The sequence below is a fragment of the Glycine max genome, chromosome 17 (assembly GCF_000004515.6).
Source record: "Glycine max cultivar Williams 82 chromosome 17, Glycine_max_v4.0, whole genome shotgun sequence".
Taxonomy (NCBI): domain Eukaryota; kingdom Viridiplantae; phylum Streptophyta; class Magnoliopsida; order Fabales; family Fabaceae; genus Glycine; species Glycine max.
This window is the reverse complement of record NC_038253.2, coordinates 5,037,327-5,056,497: the sequence shown is the minus strand read 5'-3', so window position 1 is coordinate 5,056,497 and position 19,171 is coordinate 5,037,327. Positions and strand designations below refer to the sequence as shown.

General features: G+C 33.2%; 4 protein-coding genes across 6 annotated transcripts; 1 reads left to right on the top strand and 3 right to left on the bottom strand.

Annotated features, from left to right (window-relative positions):
* The first annotated feature begins 268 nt into the window (after positions 1-268).
* On the top strand, positions 269-6,354 carry LOC100803029 (calmodulin-binding protein 60 B). 3 transcript variants are annotated; one of them, XM_003549445.4, is made up of 10 exons: positions 269-583; positions 724-774; positions 945-1,080; positions 2,382-2,457; positions 3,180-3,238; positions 3,457-3,950; positions 4,059-4,219; positions 4,295-4,498; positions 4,893-5,112; positions 5,395-6,354. In XM_003549445.4, exons 3-10 carry the CDS (start codon positions 983-985, stop codon positions 5,964-5,966), a joined length of 1,884 nt encoding a protein of 627 aa, XP_003549493.1. In that variant the 5' UTR covers positions 269-583; positions 724-774; positions 945-982; the 3' UTR covers positions 5,967-6,354. The 3 variants fall into 3 exon arrangements, with proteins under 3 accessions (XP_003549493.1, XP_006600498.1, XP_025982226.1); XM_006600435.3 differs by having other exon boundaries at positions 293-583; positions 959-1,080; XM_026126441.2 differs by lacking the exons at positions 269-583; positions 724-774; positions 945-1,080 and having other exon boundaries at positions 2,379-2,457; positions 3,443-3,950.
* A 740-nt stretch (positions 6,355-7,094) lies between these two features.
* On the bottom strand, positions 7,095-8,452 carry LOC100782365 (probable xyloglucan endotransglucosylase/hydrolase protein 23). Its single transcript, XM_006600434.4, has 3 exons — positions 8,108-8,452; positions 7,768-7,961; positions 7,095-7,677 (listed from the first exon to the last, which is right to left on the bottom strand). Exons 1-3 carry the CDS (start codon positions 8,321-8,323, stop codon positions 7,206-7,208), a joined length of 882 nt encoding a protein of 293 aa, XP_006600497.1. The 5' UTR covers positions 8,324-8,452; the 3' UTR covers positions 7,095-7,205.
* Positions 8,453-11,304: 2,852 nt separating this feature from the next.
* Positions 11,305-12,713, bottom strand: LOC100801634 (probable xyloglucan endotransglucosylase/hydrolase protein 23). Its single transcript, XM_003549442.5, has 3 exons — positions 12,320-12,713; positions 12,021-12,214; positions 11,305-11,884 (listed from the first exon to the last, which is right to left on the bottom strand). The coding sequence occupies exons 1-3, from the start codon at positions 12,602-12,604 to the stop codon at positions 11,485-11,487; spliced, it is 879 nt and encodes a 292-aa protein (XP_003549490.2). The 5' UTR covers positions 12,605-12,713; the 3' UTR covers positions 11,305-11,484.
* A 1,213-nt stretch (positions 12,714-13,926) lies between these two features.
* Positions 13,927-15,377, bottom strand: LOC102661404 (xyloglucan endotransglucosylase/hydrolase family protein). The gene is made up of 3 exons (NM_001289210.2): positions 14,990-15,377; positions 14,674-14,867; positions 13,927-14,537 (listed from the first exon to the last, which is right to left on the bottom strand). The coding sequence occupies exons 1-3, from the start codon at positions 15,251-15,253 to the stop codon at positions 14,138-14,140; spliced, it is 858 nt and encodes a 285-aa protein (NP_001276139.2). The 5' UTR covers positions 15,254-15,377; the 3' UTR covers positions 13,927-14,137.
* Positions 15,378-19,171: the final 3,794 nt, after the last annotated feature.

The window sequence follows — 19,171 nt, the reverse complement described above, 5'->3', positions numbered from 1 at the left end:
ATTTTTTATTCCTTAATCGGAACTTGTGTTGTTGTGGTTGTGGCATGCTGCTATCCACAACAAAAGTAAAGTGATGATGTTAGCTCGGTGACGTGATCGGAGAGTACAGGATGTCTGCAGTGACGTACGTACCTAGCAAGTGTTCCCTTTTCCTTCGTTTTTCTAATCTCATCCACCAAACATACGGCTACGATTGCACGACAAGGGTCGTACGAGATAAATCAATTACTAATAATAAATAAGCCACAAAAACTCATAAACACGGTCCTGCCTCGGACTTAACAGGTGTAATAATCCTGTACCAATGATCAAAACAACGCAATAAGCGCATCATCGTTAAATAAAAAGATTAGGATCATCATACGCGTGAGTAAGACATTATTAATTCTGATAAGGAACATTGTTCCGCAAAGTAGGCGATTATTCCTCCCTCAAGTTGAAAGTCGCCATAGTAGACCATAACTACATGAACGAACTGAAACTGTTGGACTTTCAATTCCAACTAAGGCAAAACCAAAACTCATTTCATGTAATTCATTTTCTCTCTCCCCCCGAACACTCAAGTTTTATCTCTCAGCCTCAGGTAGTAGCACCTTCGTTTTCTTGCTTTATGTTTTACCTTTGCTTTGTCCCGTTTTTTCTTCAATTTTTCAGCTCGACCAAAACAACTTTTTTTTTCTTTTACTTCGTTACTGACTTTTTTTTTCTTTTGTTTTTCGGAAGTTTGCTGCTAGAGGTTGCATATTTGGGGTTTCACACGTGCGCAATTTGAAGGTTTTTTTTTTCGTGAAATTCGAGTTTAATTTGTTTTGTTCTTGTAATCTAGATCTGTTATGAGTTTCGTCTTTTCGGGCGCTGTAGCTGCTAGGGTTTCGTTGTTTGTTAGTTTTTTGTTTTAGTGTAGGTGATAGTGGTGAGTTTCTGTGGTTTTTGAGTGGTTGCAGATTTGGTAATTTAGGTATTATTGGAGGAGAGAGTGTAAATGAAGAAACCAACAACCGACGCAATTAGTATGGGGAAAAGGAGCCTGGAGGGTGGAGAAGATGACCAGCCTGAACGAAAGAGGCCTGCTCTTGCCAGGTAAATTAATTACTCTTCGTTTTTCAATTGTGTGCTTCCTTTAATTTCCATTCTGAATCCACCTTTTAAGTTTGGGGTGGGGGTGGTGGGATTTTAATTTTGACTTGGTCACTATTTTGCATTAATTATTTAATCTGAGCAATTGATGATATTTTTTGCGGGTGTGTGTGGAGTGCTAGTTCTAATTAAACATGTAAGGTGCTGTTTGTACTGATTCCCAGTTGGAAGCAGGTCAAAAGAATGTCAATGCCTCTGTAATTGAACAATATACTTCTGAAGATATTTTGAGTGCTGGTTAATTATATCACTATTACTAATTTTTTACCCCTAATTAGCTACTTGAGTCTGATTGACTGTGGCTATCTTCCTAAAATGCTGTAACGATGGAACTTTTTGTTGTCAATTGTCGTTTTGAATGGAATATTACTTGTTACCAGTGCTTGAGACATCCCGTTATCATCTTTTCACTGTAGTGGCTTGTGTGAAAATGCTCTTCTTGATGGTTTTGATTCCATTTTGAGTATCACTGTGTCATGCATTTGAAGGATTCTTTCTGATATTTCTAAATCATCCTTGTGCTTAAAACAGTTATTTGAATGGCCAAGCAAAGTTAACTAAGGTTGCAACTGTTAGTTGATTTGTTTTTCTTGTTTTCTCTGACTGCTGCTTTTTTGCCCTTTTTTAAAGTAAGAATGCTTAATATTTGATTGTGTATCTTGCTCATTTTCTTCTCTAATATTCTTCCTTCTTTAATAAAAGTCTCTTGTAAAAAGGTTGTCACTCGGAATATAATAATAAATATTGTGAATTGAGAGATTGTATCTTTGCTTATGATATAAAAAGTGTATTACCACCTCTTCAAAAACAATCGAAACTTGTTTCCTTGGCAACAAAGGTTCTTGGCTTGATATTATGAAGCACATAGGTGAAAGCATTTCCTAGTGTATAATCTGAAGTCATTGTCCATAAAAAAATTTAAAATTTTCCCTCATGTTTACTTATCTGAGCATGTTTTTCTATTGTTTGTTAATGACTTTTTTGTTTGTTCTAATGCACTCTAAAAACTTTCTTGAAAGTTATGATCAAATGAGTATTCAGTAACTTATAACAAATGAAATGTTTCAGTATTTATTTCAAGTAAATCAATATATATGCTTATAAACTTAAATAGTTATATGATTGTTTATAAACTTATATTGAAATAGGGTTTTATTTCTTATTAATTATAATTCATCTAGTTGTTTCTAATTTATATTTATTGTTAGTTTCATATAATTGATTGATGCACATACTTTTCGCAGTGTAATTGTGGAAGCTCTGAAGGTGGACAGTTTGCAGAAGCTTTGCTCATCTTTAGAACCCATTCTTCGTAGAGTTGTAAGACAGTTGGCTTGACACTACTTTCTCACTATTTTCTGCTATATACTTTTCTTTTTGACATGCTTATTTTTTTGGTGTGGGGGCTATGCATTCTACGAATTCATTTCCTTTTTACTCCAGCTGGAAGCCATTTTTACTCATTACATCAATTTCTGAAGTTGTCATCTGATATGCTATTAGAAACATACTTATTTGTAAAATGTCGTGTTCTTTAATGAAGGAATTAAAATAATATACTATGTTTACTTGCTTAAGGAGATCTATTGTTCACCATAGTAATCAATAGCATGCTATAGTGGAGTAGCAAAGCGAAGTGGCTTGAGGCCTTGAGCTACTATGGGATTCAAATAGCGGAGCAGTTTTCAATAGTATCTGGCCATTCTGGTTGCAATAGCTGCCAAAATAGAGCCTTTTTGCATGCTAGAGCTGTTACCATGATAGAGGCTTCAAAAACCCATTTTTACCCTTGAATAATGTTGTTTAGGACTTTTATTGCACAAACAATTTTCTTTCAATGTTCCATCTAACTTCTTTATTCTTCCTTCTTGGAATGTCATGATTATGGGTCACTAATGTGAAAACAAGTTTGGCACATGATTGGGAAAATGAGCTATTTTGTATTCATATACGGAATTATACTGTAATATAATTTATTATGTTATACTTGTAAGTTTCTGCATTTGGTTCTTAATTGATTCAGTAATACTGATGTGAAACAGGTCAGTGAAGAAGTGGAGCGTGCTTTGGCAAAGTTAGGTCCTGCAAGACTTAGTGGAAGGTTTAAGAAATTCTTTACAAATGCTAATCATTAAGAAAGTTGCATTATAAAAATTAAACTCCATTTGCCTCCCCCCCCCCTTCTTCTAATATTATGTCCATCCTTTCAAACATAATACATGTAAACTGTCACCACTTCAATGCCACCATAACATCTGTTGTTTAAATTTAGTACCTCAGTGAGTCTGGTATTTTCTTGTAACAGTTTAAAAATTCCAGGTCTCCTCCTAAAATGATTGAAGGCCCTGATGGTAGAAGCTTGCAGCTGAAATTTAGGTCCCGGTTGTCTCTTCCCCTATTCACAGGAGGAAAAGTGGAAGGCGAGCAGGGGGCTCCAATACATGTTGTTCTGATTGATGCCAATAGTGGAAGCATTGTAACATCTGGACCTGAATCCTGTGTTAAACTTGATGTTGTTGTCCTTGAAGGTGATTTTAACAATGAAGATGATGAAGATTGGACTCAGGAGGATTTTGAAAGCCATGTGGTAAAAGAACGTGAAGGAAAGAGACCTTTGTTAACTGGGGACCTGCAAGTGACACTCAAGGAAGGAGTTGGGACATTAGGGGAACTGACATTTACAGATAATTCCAGCTGGATAAGGAGTCGGAAATTCAGGCTTGGCTTGAAGGTTGCATCAGGTTTTTGCGAGTCCATACGCATTCGTGAAGCTAAGACAGTGGCTTTCATAGTTAAAGATCATAGAGGAGAATGTAGGGTTATGCTTCTACATCTTTTAGTTTTTCTCTAGCATCAGTGCTCTCCCTGCTCCTACACTGTAATAGCATCTTTTAAATTTTATATTTTGACCTTTTTCTCAGTATATAAGAAGCATTATCCACCTGCATTGACTGATGAAGTGTGGAGATTGGAGAAGATAGGCAAGGATGGGTCATTTCATAAGAAGCTGAATAGTGCAGGAATAGTCACAGTTGAAGACTTTCTTCGGCTTGTGGTTAAAGATCAACAAAGATTGCGGAATGTAAGTTTAGGTTTTGCGTCTTAATCTTGAAGTTAGGTCTTTTCCCAGTTGTTTTCTTATATCATTCAACTGTAGATCCTTGGGAGTGGTATGTCAAACAAGATGTGGGAGGCTCTTTTAGACCATGCAAAAACATGTGTTCTAAGTGGGAAGCTCTATGTTTATTATCCAGAAGATGCAAGAAATGTTGGCGTTATTTTTAACAACATCTATGAGCTGCGTGGCCTTATATCAGGAGACCAATTCTATTCTGCTGATTCTCTCACTGATAGCCAGAAGGTTAGTCCATGTCATGTGTTTCTTCTGCTGATATCAATAGATAATGCTATGACTTTAAGTGTTTGATGAGCTTCTGTAGTTCTGTATAATAGTTTGTCCTTCTCCTAAAGTTGAGCATGTACTAATATTACTGGCATACTTGAATTGATTAATTTAATTGATGCAGCATTGCTGTCTGTATCTTCTTCCCTCACACTTGCAAACGTACAAATGTTGAACACAAATGAACAAGTAAATCTGTAAATGTTATGTTACTGATTAAGAAATCCTAGATAATGATCAGGACTGTAACATTTTAGTCTTGCCAAGGCTCAAAGTCTGCAGTTTCCTTTAAAGTTTTCAGTTGGGAATAATGTAAGCTTATGGAATCTTTAAAATGCTTTTACATGTCCAGGTTTATGTAGATTCATTGGTGAAGAAAGCATATGAAAATTGGGATCAGGTTGTGGATTATGATGGCAAATCACTCGTGAATGCTAAAATTTCTTCTGAAAATGAACTTCATGTGGAGTCAATTGATTATGGTAGTGGTTTAGATCATCAACTGCAACTGCCGGTCCTTCCAGTGTCTGTTCCTTCTGAACAGCAAATCAATTCAGGGATACCTGTTGGAGGTAAGCATTACCATTTCCTTGAACTCTGATTTGATGGATCTCTCTTCCCCCGCTCACCCCCATCACTCTTTGCTGTTGGGCTGCGGTTCTCAGATTCAGTTACTTTTGTGTCTCAAAATATGATTTCTGAGTACAGATTTCAAGATAAAAAACGATATTTCAAAAAATGAATCCCCCCACCCCCTCAAGGGAACTACTGCATACACATGAATGAATTTGTTTGCTTGCAAGCTTTGTGATGATCTTGAGTTGCAAATGTATGCTAATACAATGCCTTTTCAGGTTACAACGATAATAATATAGTAACACGATATCCAACCCAGTCATTGATTCCAAACTCCAGCTCCCGGAATCAGTTCGATAGCTCATTATATGTGTCGAATGACCAATTAATCAGCAATGCTCACCAAACCCAAAGCACTAGTAATGATCATGGCACCGTTGGGTTAGCTCTTGGTCCTCCTCAATCATCGACATCAGGGTTCCATGCTGGCAGCTCTTCTGCTATAAATCCTTTTGATGATTGGTCCCACAACAGGGACAAGGGGGCTGATGAATTCTTTTCGGAAGAAGAAATCCGCTTCAGAAGTCACGAGATGCTAGAGAATGAAGATATGCAGCAGTTGCTTCGCCTCTTCAGCATGGGAGGTCATGGCTCCATGAGTGCTGAGGATGGCTTTTCATTCCCATCATTCATGCCATCTCCCAGTATACCGAACTATGATGAGGATCGCTCTCGCCCAGGCAGAGCTGTTGTGGGATGGCTGAAGATCAAGGCAGCAATGAGGTGGGGCTTCTTTATCAGGAAGATAGCCGCTGAGAAGCGGGCACAGATAGAGGAGTTAGATGAATAAGTTGTATGGACAATGGTTGCAGGCTTAACAGTTAGCCATAAGATAATACTGATATTCTGCAGATTTAGTTGTCTTTATCAGTGCCAACCAAATTGTGCAGTCCATGGTGTTAATATTCTTGATCTATGTATCTGTGTATCTGATTTGACAGCAGCACGTTTGTCCCAGTATTCTGTACAGTTTGTTGAAGCTTAGGAAAAACCGTGATTGTCAATTTGTTTTTCTTTTTCACGTTTATGCTCCTTTCTTTCCATTGGCTTTGGGTTTTTAGGGATTCTGTGTTTACGCAACACCTCTCATATTTGAGACGATAACTAAGATTGATCATCTCACTGTATATTTTGAGCTACTTGATTTTCTAGTTATATTATGAGTTATCTTATTATCATCCGTGGATTGCTTACAGTTATTTTGTGCTGTTGTGCTTACATCTGGTGCTCGTTATGCTTTTAATTGTATCTGAGCACGGAAGGATTTTCTATCAATGATGCTTTGCTTGTTTATCATTTTTCTCTTTTTACTGTATCTATATAGTGTTAGTTTGGCCGTGACAGAAAGAGAAAGTAGAAGATTGATCCGTTTTACAGTTGTAGAACTGATTTCTCATTTACTGAAGTACGAAATCGTCCCATCAAAAGGCTTTGGGTCGTAGTTGCTATATAAATAGGCTTGGTTACTCTCCTTTAATTTGCCAATGGAAAGTTAATTCTATATGAAAAATATGTTGTAATGTCTATTTATAGTTTAAACTAACTTAATTATATATCGTAATTACGTATAATGGTTTATAATATTTTTAAAACTAATTTTACTTAACTTATAAATATAATTTTTCACTTAATCAAAATATATTTCAACATAAATTTATATTTGAGATTAATTAAGTCATACATTTTAATTATGTTTAAAAATTCAGAGCTAATTTTATCGATGTTCTTCCAAAAAATTTTAGGAGGAGCGCAATTTGGACTCGGTGCCTGTATGTTTTAAATTCTAATGAAAATAATTTTTTAACCTTCATATATATACCCAAATTTTAATCACATTTTACTTGCATTGAAGTGCTAGATTGATTTTAGTATTCATCACGAGTTCTAAAAGGTGCGAAAGAAAAAATGATACGAAAAATTACTATTGAAAAGAATCTATTTTATAATAAAAATGGCCGTATTTGTTAACACAGTGGTGACAAACAGGGGAACAAATGAAAGAATTAAACTACAATAGCTACATCAAGAATTAAACTAATATTGGTATGACATTCTGATCATAGAAAATATAAGAGGAATGCGTTGCTTTGTTTTTCTCTCCAGAGATGTTGCATTCTGGAGGAAGGCCCTGTGGGAAACGCTTAGTGTCTGTGCAATAATTGTAAATCATGTAGTTCTTCTGCACCCACTTCAACCTCTGATGGCCTGCAGAGTCCAGTTCCTGTGAAAGCCATGAACCACTGCTAGTGGTGGAAGTAGAAGAAGTTTTAGCACAAGAAGATGCTCCAGAAGACCATATGCAAGTCTCAGCATTGAAGTTTCTGTAGGAAGCTGTGAATGGAGCTTGTGTCCAATCTGTCTTCACAAGGCCACCTCTTGTGGCCCAGTCATCAGCATTCCACAAACTAGAGTACATCCTCATTGGCTGATTCTTTGGGAAGGGGACCCCAATAGGCTCTAAGTTCTTGAACTCTCTAATGGGAGTGCCATCAACAGAGAATCTGAATTAAAGAGTATAGAAAATTATGTTAAGGATTAGATAGGATAGAGAGAAAAAAGAAACAAAGTGTAAAAAATGATGGTTGACTTACATAATCCTCTGGGGGTTCCACGTGATAGAGTAAGTGTGGAAATCAGCAGTGGGGTCAAACCACAGATAGAATTGTTGTTCCCTGTCCCCTTTGCCTTGGCTGAAAACGTTTGTGTGAAGGATGTATGGATCACCACTCAAGTTTCCAAGAAACTCATAGTCTATCTCATCCCAAGTAGATCCTTTTGAAGATAACTGCAAACAAAAGGCATACTTTTTATTGTTTACTTTGAATAACAATGTTTTATAATAAAGGGAAAGGGATGAAAAGAAGTAAACCCCTTAATGGGTTATTGCTAGTGTTGTTATTCTATAATGATGAAGTTAAAGGAAGAACTTACATAATAGGCAGTGACGGTACCAGCAGAGTTTCCAGGGACGAGCTTGAGCTGCATGTCAATCTTCCCAAAGAGATACTCATTCTTTGATTGAAAACCTGAACCAGATGCTTTGTCCAATGAAAGAGTGAGTAACTCTCCATTGTTTAGTATCTTGGCGCGGCCATCTCCCCAAGTGATGTCAAAGTCTTTGTTTAAGTCACCAGCAAAGGCAACCATCACTAGAAGGGGAAATAGAAGTGCAAGAGGCAGTTGAAGCCATCTCCAGTAGTAGTAGTGACTAGTGAGAGCAATTGGAAGTGATTATGATTAGTGAATGGATAATGTTATGCGTAGGAAGCAGGGTTGATGATGGTATTTATAATAATTAATAGAGTAACACTTCCATAAGCCGGTTGGTGAGGAAGGGCATGCGAAATAGGTAAGCTAAGGTGGACACTGTTTCCTCATTTTTGTCAGTAAGAAAGTGTCCAGATGGCACTCGCTATTATCTTGTTGGAAGGGACGCGGTTGGTCTCTTTTTATTAACTTTGAATTGAAAGGCATGGTTAAGATTTACTACTAGAAGTAGAGAGTTGAGAGTAGTGGTCAATTTGTGCAGTGACACAGTGCAATTGTTGCACAAACTTTATCTAAATCTACCCTTCGCCTTTGGTAGACACCGCCAAGTGACAACCAAGCCACACACTTTTCCAGCTAAAATTTTAAGGAGGTTACATTCCACCGCCATTACTTAATTTTCAAACAATACGAACCAATGGTCCCTCCCTCATGGACAATATAACAACCACCACGCGATCTTTCCTTGCTAAATCTAATGTTTCATCCTTACCTGAAAAAATATGTAATGCAGATCTTGTCTTTTTGTTTAGTTGGCATATATTAATAACATGTTTTTTTTTTGTTAAATAAAATCTGTATTTTAAAATAAAAAATGAAAGTCGCATCTTTTAATAAATTCTACGTACGTATAGTTTGTTCAATAAAAGTATATTCGACAAAAAATCGCTTTTAAGAAAGTAATATTGGCTGTTGGTGGAAGGTAGAGGTTTTTAAGAACTTTTTAGGTAAGTAATCTGAATGGATAGTGTCAATCGCGTTTTACTTTTTAGTTGCTTTGACCCTACCCCTTTTCCCTTGGCCTAGGCAACTTAAGTCAGGCACCGATTGTTCATTCATTTAGTTTTTGAGTATCCACACTTCTAATCTCTAACTCACAGATTGTCATTTTCTTGTGCAATTAAATTTTCATGGATTCCCGTTAAAGGTTTATTTGGTACCACTTACCAGTGTTATTAACTGCGGATTGGGGGCGGGGGAATGACACAAACTCTGCTATATTTGTAATGGGTAGCGTTGGCAGCCAAATACTGTATAGCACTTGAAATATATAATTTATAAATCAATTATGTATGCACAAAAAAAATTTATGCTGTATTCAATACAATATCAAGAAAATATAAATTTCACCTAAAAAATATCTGTTCACTAATCGGAACCACCAAATAGCTAGAGTTTGATCCATAACCTGCCACCCTTCGAATCAGACAATTTAATTGCATATAGTTTTAAATAAATCATATACTTGTATTTTAATTCAAATAATATATAGAAATTAACAAACAATATGAATATAAAACTATTTTTTAAAATAAATTATTTTATAATAATTTTTGTAATTTTATCTTTTTATTTAAATATAACTATAATTTATATTATTAAGTTATTGTAATAATTAAGTTACTGATTTATATTTTTAATAATTATAAAAATTATAAAGTAAAAATATTTTACTATCTCTAAATTATATATATGGTGTGGGAAACTAGGTTTAAGGTATTCATAGGATTTCATCAAATTCATTATCCAACACCATCAAAATAATTTAGGTTGATTTTGATTAAATTTGTGTAATTTTTCAATCAAATTCAAACCGAATCAATCCAATCAATAATAAATTAGTTTTGGTTGAGTCAATCGATACTAAAAATTAAAACATTATTTTAAAATTTTAACAAAATTATATATTTTTTTACCTTTATCATTTTAAATGAGATTTTGATATAACTTTCTAATAGTTATATTGTATTTGATTTTAAAAAAAAATATTTATGCTATAGACACAAAAATTCATACACAACTATGAAACCCTATAAAGTTTTAAAAAAATAACACATTTTTTTTATTTGTTCTAAGGTGTTAAATGCGTCTGTAGCTTAAATAAATGCAAACTCTTACTAAAAGAGATGTTAACTTTCATACCAAAATAATGTTACCACGTAGTGAACTTAAAAGTTAAAACAATTAATGCTAATACAAAAAAAAACATTTAATGCTAACTAATAAAATAATACATTTAAAAAAATTAAATAAAAACTTAAATAAAAAAGAAACTGGTACCTTTTTTAGAGGAAAAGAAACTGATACTAAGAGGTGAGAGGAGGTAAAAATTGATGTTACCATTGCCAAATTAAACAATCCTAACTAATAATACATTAAGAAAAGGTGTACGACATCGACAAATAATAAATTAAAATTACATTCATAGATTATCTTGGATTGGATTCATAGGTTGAACACCAAAACTCAGTACCAACCTAAAAGATGAAGCATAATTGTATTTTTTCTATCTCTATTTTTTAATTTTTGACGAATTCTATCTTTAACTTTTTAATTTGATGTATTTTATCATCCCTGGTTTTACTACTAACAGAATTATATTTTTTACTCCTAATTTATTATTTTTTGACAAATTGTATCTCAACTCTTTTATTTTCTGATAAATTTTACTTCAACTTTTTTTTTCAAATTATACCTTCAATTTTTGTGTTTATTAATGAATAAATGATAAAAAGTAAGATTTGTAAGTTTCTTAAAAGTTAAAATAAAATGCGTCAAATTATAAAATTGGTGATAAAGTTCATAAAAATTAAAAAAATTAGGGGTAAAAAATATAATAAGTCTCACCTTTAGGTTGGGAAGGGGTTTTGGTGTTAGAACCTATGAATCCAACCCAAGACAATCTATCAATGTAACATATTTTTAATTAGTTAGCAAATCTGTCAGTTGATGACGGGAAGGAATTTATAATTACATATATATTTCTGTTAGTTTATTGCTCCTTTAATTATGAAGATTAGCAGAGTTAATTTATTCTAAGCTTAAACAAATTAATTTTAGCAGAATTTGTATTCTGTAGATTAAGTGTAAAAGATTCAAGAAAAGTATTATTGAGGCTTCTTTCCGTTTCTTGTAATACAATCGACAAGTATCAAAGAATAAAAGAATGAACATCCATACAAATGAAAAGCAATTCAATCAGCCTAGGAAGAATAAAGAATAGTGTTGTGGTATTTGTTTCGAGTAGGATTAGAAGGAGTTCAAGATGTTTGGCACTCTGGGGGAAGGCCTTGTGGAAATCTTTTGGTGTCAGTGCAGTAATTGTAAATCATGTAATTCTTCTGCACCCAACTCAGTCTGTCCTGGCTTGTTGAATCCAACTGTTGGGAGAACCAGGCATTGGAGGAAGAAGAGTTGGCAGTGCAAGATGATGATGATGATGATGATCCAGAATGGACGCAGGCATTGGCATTGAAATTTCTATATGATGCTGTGAATGGAGCTTGTGTCCAATCTGTCTTCACAAGTCCACCTCTTGTTGCCCAGTCATCAGCATTCCATAGACTAGAGTATATCCTCATTGGCTGTTCCTTTGGGAATGCAACTCCTTTTGATTCCATGTTCTTGAATTCTCTTATTGGGGTCCCATCCACTGAGAAGCTGAAACATACGTACATATGAACCACCATGGATTGATTAATATAACTCAGGCTGTGAATTGTGAAATTATGAATTATAAATATAAAACATTTTTGAGGAATGCTTGAGGGTACTTAGGCCATTGACAAGTGCTTACATTATGCGCTGAGGATTCCAAAGAATGGAATAGGTATGGAAATCTGCAGTTGGGTCGAACCACAGATAGAACTGTTGCTCTCTGCTGCCTTTGCCCTGACTGAACACATTGGTGTGAAGAATGTATGGGTCACCGCTCAGATTCCCCAAGAATTCAAAGTCAATCTCATCCCAATTTGATCCTTTTGATGACAACTGCATTAAATTGCACAAAGCCAAATTAAAACCTAAATCAGGAATTTCAATGTTTAATAGCACTCAGGCATGCATAGACATAATACATTAATCTTTAGTACTTACATAATAGGCGGTGACAGTGCCTGCAGAATTTCCGGGTACAAGCTTGAGTTGCATATCAATCTTGCCAAAGAGATACTCGTTTTTGGACTGAAACCCCGAGCCAGAGGCTTTGTCAAGGGAAAGAGTGAGAAGATCGCCGTTGTTGAGTATCTTGGCACGACCATCTCCCCAAGTTACGTCAAAATCCTGGTAGAAGTTGCCAGCAGAGGCTGCGATGGAAGAGGCCAATACAAATACATAAAGGACAGTTTTTGTTGAAAATGTAATGGAATGAAGAGAAGCCATGATTGTTTTGAATGAAATGTAGAAAGAGGAAGTTAAAAATGTAGTAGCTTGGTAGAAGTAATGAAATGTGAGAGAGAAGGAAAGGGATGAGTGTGGCGGAGAGGTAGGATTTGTAGTATTTATAGATGTGTGGAAGCTGCTATGACTATCAGGTTTACGCGTAGGACAATGGTTAGTGTGTCTGGAAGAGTTGGAACAAACATTAAAATATTAGCAATTGGCTGTCATGTACTCATGCTGGCTTGCTTTAATGCCAACGCGCTTTTGCTTTTTTAATGACACAAGAAATTGCAAAGTTGGTTGGTTCGCATGTGGGTCTCTAAATATTCATTCGAGTGGGTGTGGGGCTCAGTCTGGACACCCAACCCAATGTTTTCAACACTACACCGCCATCAAGCCATTGGCATTTGGAGGTAAAACCGAGTCATGATTTGCAGTTCCCTTTGCAATATCAATTCCGTGTTCTTTTTTTAAATTTTTTTTTAAGAAGATAACTTTTGTCCATCTCTTATTCGGAACAAAAGTGAGAAACATTTAAAAAAAAAAAAAAGTAATTTCCAAATACGCGTGCATATAGTATAACGTCGGGTGAATGCAATTAGAGAAGTAGACCGTGAGCTGGTCTAATCCATGACCCATAAATGCTCAGATGCTAACAGCGTTGACCACATAATTTGATAGTTCAGATTATGCCAATATTAATTAATCGCCTAAATCTTCTACTTTCACACGCAATATGTCCTTCCTTGTCCTTCAATAGATCAGTCGGAGACACATATTATGGGTTCACTTGTTACTTTAAAAGATTCTGATTTTTATTTTTAAGAGAATTTGATTTGTCAAATAAAAAAAACAGATTCTAAATTTCTTTCCTGTAGTTTTTACCTTGATCTTAATGAATCTTTTGTAATTATATCGTTAATTTAATCATAACGAATGTAATTTATATTTTATAACAAAATCTGAAACCATATTCAATCTATAAAAAATCTTTATTTTATTTTATTTTGTTCGGTTTTCTAATTTTTGGATTTGTTTATTTTCTAATTAATTTTATCAGATTCAATCAGTTTATGAATACTTCTATTGTTTTATCCTTTTTTTGCAATTAACGTACGTTATTCATTGTCCCATTTTTTTTATGTTTTTTATTTCTTTATTTCATTGTCTATAACTAAGGAAAATGATGAGTGAACATCTAAATTCTAATTTGACACCTGTAAACATAAAGAGAGACAGACGGTAAGGTATAATGTAATAAAAGGAGAAAAATATGAAAAAATAATAATTGTTTACGAGTATTTAATGTGATAAAATATTCTCAAAGCACAACTCTTATAAGTATTATAACTAAAGTCATTAAGGAAATCTGAGAAAGAATGAACCATTTGAATTGAACACTGTATAAAAAAACTTTTACAACCAATCAAAGAATTTATCATTATGAAAATTACAAAAGAAAAGAAAAAAAGGAAACTCCAAAGAGAGCCGAAAATTGGAGTCTGGATCAATCCACAGGGAAACTAAATATCTTTAGGCTGTGTTGCACTCTGAAGGAAGGCCCTGTGGAAATCTTTGAGTGTCAGAGCAGTAATTGTAGATCATGTAATTCTTCTGCACCCACTTGAGCCTCTCCTGATCAGTTGAATCCAACTCTTCTGAGAGCCAAACATTATTGTTAGAAGAGGAAGGGTTGTTTGAACCGCAAGATGAAGTTCCGGAGGACATAGTGCAGGCATTGGCATTGAAGTTTCTGTAAGAAGCTGTGAAAGGAGCCTGTGTCCAATCTGTCTTAACAAGACCTCCCCTTGTGGCCCAATCATCTGCATTCCACAGGCTTGAGTATATCCTCATTGCCTGGTTCTTGGGGAATGGAACACCCTTTGACTCCATGTTCTTGAACTCCCTAATTGGACTTCCATCCACTGAGAAGCTGAAATGAAACAAAATTAACAAACACACACTTAATCAGTTGCTTCCAGCACAAGTTAGGAAAAAAAAAAAAAAACACGTATCGATTCTATTTTATGATAATATTCTTGAGGATTGCATAATAACTAGAAACTTACACAATACGTTGAGGGTTCCATAGGATGGAATAGGTGTGAAAATCTGCAGTTGGGTCAAACCAGAGGTAGAATTGTTGCTCCCTATTTCCCTTGCCTTGGCTAAACACGTTGGTGTGAAGGATGTATGGGTCGCCGCTCAAATTGCCCAAGAATTCAAAGTCAATCTCATCCCATGTCGCTCCTTTTGAAGACAACTGAAATTCACCACCATAAATATTTCCCATTAAATTAGTTTTTTCTTTCTAACCAAAACCTATAAACAATATGTATGACTTAGATTAAAGTATAGTAAGGTAGAATATGATTATATGCTTACATAGTAGGCAGTGACGGTGCCAGCAGAGTTGCCAGGGACTAGTTTGAGTTGCATGTCAATTTTGCCAAAAAGGTATTCGTTCTTGGATTGGAAACCCGAGCCAGAGGCTTTGTCAAGTGACAGAGTGAGAAGCTCTCCATTGTTGAGTATCTTAGCCCGACCATCTCCCCATGTGATATCAAAATCTTGGTGGAAATTGCCGGCAGAGGCAATCACAAAATACCCGACCGTGCATATTAGCAGTGCAACTCTTGAAAAAGCCATTCAAAAGCTGTTTCCAAATTCAGATAAAACAAAACTAAGCAATATTCTGCAAGAATTAATGAAATGGTGTTTGGCTGTGACTTGTGAGAATGTTGGGTGTGGATTGTTCAACCTGTGATATTGTAGAGAATGGCAGGCTTGAATGGTATTTATAGGTGAAATAGAAAGTAGGTAGTCAGAAAAATACGAAAGTTAGAAGAAGGTACGTGCAACTTTTGAATTAGTTGTTTACAGCTGGTGAGGAATGAGTAGTTGTTATAGATGAACACCCACACGAATCATTGCACGCGTTTCTCCATGAAATGCAAATAAGAAGCACCGCCATATATACACTGTTGTCGTTGTTGGAGTGGGCCCCTGAAAAACTAAAACTATGGTATATTACTGCCTTTTTTCAACAAGTCGTGAAATCATTTTTCTTCCACAAAAACATATATATAGAACCCTAAAAACTTAATTAGCAGAAAAAAAAATCAGTAGTGTTTATTAATATTTTTGAATACAGTACTAGAAAAATGTCGTTTAGCGACAACTGAAAACAGTCGCTATTTAGATTAGCGACGGAAATAGAAACTGAAAAGATACGGTGCCAAAATCCCAACGCTAAACCCTTAGCGACCGAAATTATCATTAGTCGCTGTCTCGCCAAAATTGCTAAAGCTTTTTATTTTTCTTTTACCTTACAATCAATTTAAAAATATTGTGCCCTGAGTGAGATACTATTTCAGGGGTCATAATTATTTTTTAAAATATTTTTTATATTTTATTTTTTGTTACATGAAAATTTCATAAAAAGATGATAAAATAGAGTGAATATAAAAATAAAACCAGAAATGTTTTGTCAAACAAAACAATTTTGTTTTGTTTTTCTAGTTTCAAAATAATAATTAATTTTAGGCTTGAAAATGAATTTTATCTCCAAAATTAGCTCATTTCAATTTTATTTATTATAATTTTTATTATAAAATTGATGTTAATTGGTTGCATTCTTAATTAATTGTGTCAAGTATTCACATTGAATCATTTAAAAGTGATATATATTTAGGAAAATTAACTGGGAGTTAAAAATTAATTTTTTAATTGTAAATTTTCAGTAAATTAATTATTGAAGTAGCTAAAAAATATAAAATGACATAAGAGTATTAAAACTGATTTATTTATATAAAAAAAAAAGATGATCAGTAAACTTGATAAATATATTGAGGATAAAAATAAAAGAAAACATAAAAAATGAGAAACTAATAGCTAAAAATTTAAAAAATATTATTTCAAGGAAGTTTCAGAAAAATGCTATAAGTTACTATAAAACTTATTTACCAAATAATCAAACAAGTTTTTCAATTAGTAAAAAAAAATAACTCGCTAAAATGTTTACAATCATAATCATAACTTCATTATATCACATCATTACTCAATATTTTTTTTTCTTTTTCATCAAAACCACAATTATTTGTTGAGTGGCAAATATGTACAGTAGAAACTCTTTAAATTAATACTCGATAAATTAATAAATTCTCTAAAATAATAATTTGTCTGATTCCGACTTGAGCCAATATAAAAAATTAAAAAAACTCGATAAAATAATAAGATAATAATTTTTCGTGAGATCCCTTTATAATTTGCGGTCCCAAGAAAATCATAAATTAATAATTCAATAATTAAAGTCTATTTAGAGCTCATCTCTAACACACATTTGTTCCTCTAGTTTATATTTACTTTACTTCAAAAGTCATTATTGATTTATAATGCATAAGAATACACTAATTATTAATTTACGTTGAGTCCCAAAATTATAATTACTTAAAAACTATTTAAATTAATAATTATTAATTTATTGATAAATTAATAAATTTCTTCGATGCTGACATTATTAATTTATAGAGTTTTAGTTGTATTTTAATGAAATAAATTAATGATAATAATTAAAATTACTCTATTTTATTTATCATTTTTTAAGTCACATGATAATAACACAACATATGTAATGATGATCTTACAGCCAATTCTTAATATTTTAATGTTTGTTTCAACTCTTCCAGACCAACATTTCTCCACCACAACACAAAGCTGATTGAACCTTCCTCTGTTGCTTCCACACATCTATAGACTATAAATACCAATCCTACATTTCTCTGAGACAAAATTGAATTCATCTTAAAAAATAAAAGACTTAGTTGAAACTTTTAAAAATAAAAAAATATAATAAATTATTTTTAAAAATTATAAGACTTAATTAAATTTTTTAATGATAAAATGACTCAATTAAACTTAAATCAGAGCATCAGAATTATAATTAAATCTTTTAATTTTTAAAAAGTGCGATAACATGTTCATAGCTATTTTTTTTGTTGTCAAATTCAAATCTTTCTTTAAAGCATCTCGTATCCATGGTAAATATCAATTGACTTAAAAGGGTCAAATTTCTTATATTCTTTTTTATATGATGAGGGAAACTTACACCCAAACATATCAGACCACACAAAATAAACACAGGGAGGTGGAGGAAGATAAAATAAATGCAGACCCAAAGGTAACTTATAACCATAACCAGCCAGCCAATCAACCACTGAATTGGCTTCCTGGCTTCCCTATGTGTATGAGACAAATACACTTGCCAATCTCTATTGATTGCATTTTTAATTTCCCTCAAAATACCAGCATATTGATGAAAATTTTCTTATATTCTAATTAGAGTTGGACAAACGGCCTCGAGCCTGGGTCACCTGCGAAACCTACCGTCTGCACAATATATGAATTCCATTTTTTTTAGCATGTTTAAGAAGTAGGCTTTTTAGTCCTCCCCGCATAATCTGCGGGTATTTTAACATTTACTAAAGAAACAAAATAGTGTATGGTTTAGCAAATATGGGATATTTTAGCACTCAGACTTGTTTGAATTATTTGTATTGTATTATTTTGCACTTAGACTTGTTTAGCAAATATGGGACATTTTTTTTGTCTATTATATTTCTTATTAATGAGATGGTATTAGAGCTATCTTCTTATGATAATAGAAGTCAAAGTAAGTTTTTTACAAGTTGCTTATTCATAGGTGGCCTTAAACACGGTAAGGTGGGCGATCGCCCGGATCCCATTTATAGAAGAAACACCAAATTTTTTATCTCTATATAAATATTAAAATTAATTTTCATTATAATGTTATAATGTAACAATGTCAATATCGACCTAGAGAATTATTTATATATTCAGTTGGGTTGCAAAATGTAAAAATGAATAAATTAGAAAATAAAACAAAATAATAAAAATTGAAAATTCAAAAAATTGATAATTCTTATGATATAGATGGTGATATTTTATTTGAAGAATTAAAAGTTATTAGATAGATTTTAACAATTGAATCAAAATTAAACTTTTATGATGTATTGAATTCTTTGAAGACAACTAATTACTTTCTAAATGCATGTATAATTTATAGAATAAGGTTAATTATTCATGTTATTATTGCATATACTAAAAGTTTATCAAAATTAAAAAGGTTAAAATTTTATTTGAGATCAACTATGTCATAGATTAAATAGTTTCATTTTGATTTTTATCAAAAATTATTTTTTAAATAGTTTTGATGATAAAAAAATTATTAATAAATTTTGTAACAAAATAAAAAATACACAAAAGACAATATTAAAATAATTAGAAGGGTATAAATTTTTTTATCCTCTCCCGGGTATTAAAAATCTCAGGATCAGCCTGGGCTTATCCTATTTTTTATGGAGAAAGCGTAACCTTTGCGCTAAGGCTTTAAGTCTCTAAAGAAAGTTATGAAAGAGGTTATGGACTTATGGTGTTGCTATATATGTTACCGGACAATCTCACCATCACTCAGATGAGAAATTACAGGGAATAAAAAATAATCTTTATTAAAACAATTACTTAAAAAATAATATGTGGAGGGGAGAA

What these genes read in the sequence shown, in the direction of transcription:
- LOC100803029 (XM_003549445.4), top strand. Translation starts at nt 983, where the DNA reads ATGAAGAAACCAACAACCGACGCAATTAGTATGGGGAAAAGGAGCCTG. An exon ending in AAGAGGCCTGCTCTTGCCAG is followed by an intron (nt 1,081 to 2,381) that starts GTAAATTAATTA and finishes TACTTTTCGCAG; the next exon opens with TGTAATTGTGGAAGCTCTGA. An exon ending in CTCTCACTGATAGCCAGAAG is followed by an intron (nt 4,499 to 4,892) that starts GTTAGTCCATGT and finishes TTACATGTCCAG; the next exon opens with GTTTATGTAGATTCATTGGT.
- LOC100782365 (XM_006600434.4), bottom strand. Translation starts at nt 8,323, where the DNA reads ATGGTTGCCTTTGCTGGTGACTTAAACAAAGACTTTGACATCACTTGG. An exon ending in GTACCGTCACTGCCTATTAT is followed by an intron (nt 7,962 to 8,107) that starts GTAAGTTCTTCC and finishes TTTTGTTTGCAG; the next exon opens with TTATCTTCAAAAGGATCTAC. An exon ending in TGGAACCCCCAGAGGATTAT is followed by an intron (nt 7,678 to 7,767) that starts GTAAGTCAACCA and finishes TCTTTAATTCAG; the next exon opens with ATTCTCTGTTGATGGCACTC.
- LOC100801634 (XM_003549442.5), bottom strand. Translation starts at nt 12,604, where the DNA reads ATGGCTTCTCTTCATTCCATTACATTTTCAACAAAAACTGTCCTTTAT. An exon ending in GCACTGTCACCGCCTATTAT is followed by an intron (nt 12,215 to 12,319) that starts GTAAGTACTAAA and finishes AATTTAATGCAG; the next exon opens with TTGTCATCAAAAGGATCAAA. An exon ending in TGGAATCCTCAGCGCATAAT is followed by an intron (nt 11,885 to 12,020) that starts GTAAGCACTTGT and finishes CGTATGTTTCAG; the next exon opens with CTTCTCAGTGGATGGGACCC.
- LOC102661404 (NM_001289210.2), bottom strand. Translation starts at nt 15,253, where the DNA reads ATGGCTTTTTCAAGAGTTGCACTGCTAATATGCACGGTCGGGTATTTT. An exon ending in GCACCGTCACTGCCTACTAT is followed by an intron (nt 14,868 to 14,989) that starts GTAAGCATATAA and finishes GGTGAATTTCAG; the next exon opens with TTGTCTTCAAAAGGAGCGAC. An exon ending in TGGAACCCTCAACGTATTGT is followed by an intron (nt 14,538 to 14,673) that starts GTAAGTTTCTAG and finishes GTTTCATTTCAG; the next exon opens with CTTCTCAGTGGATGGAAGTC.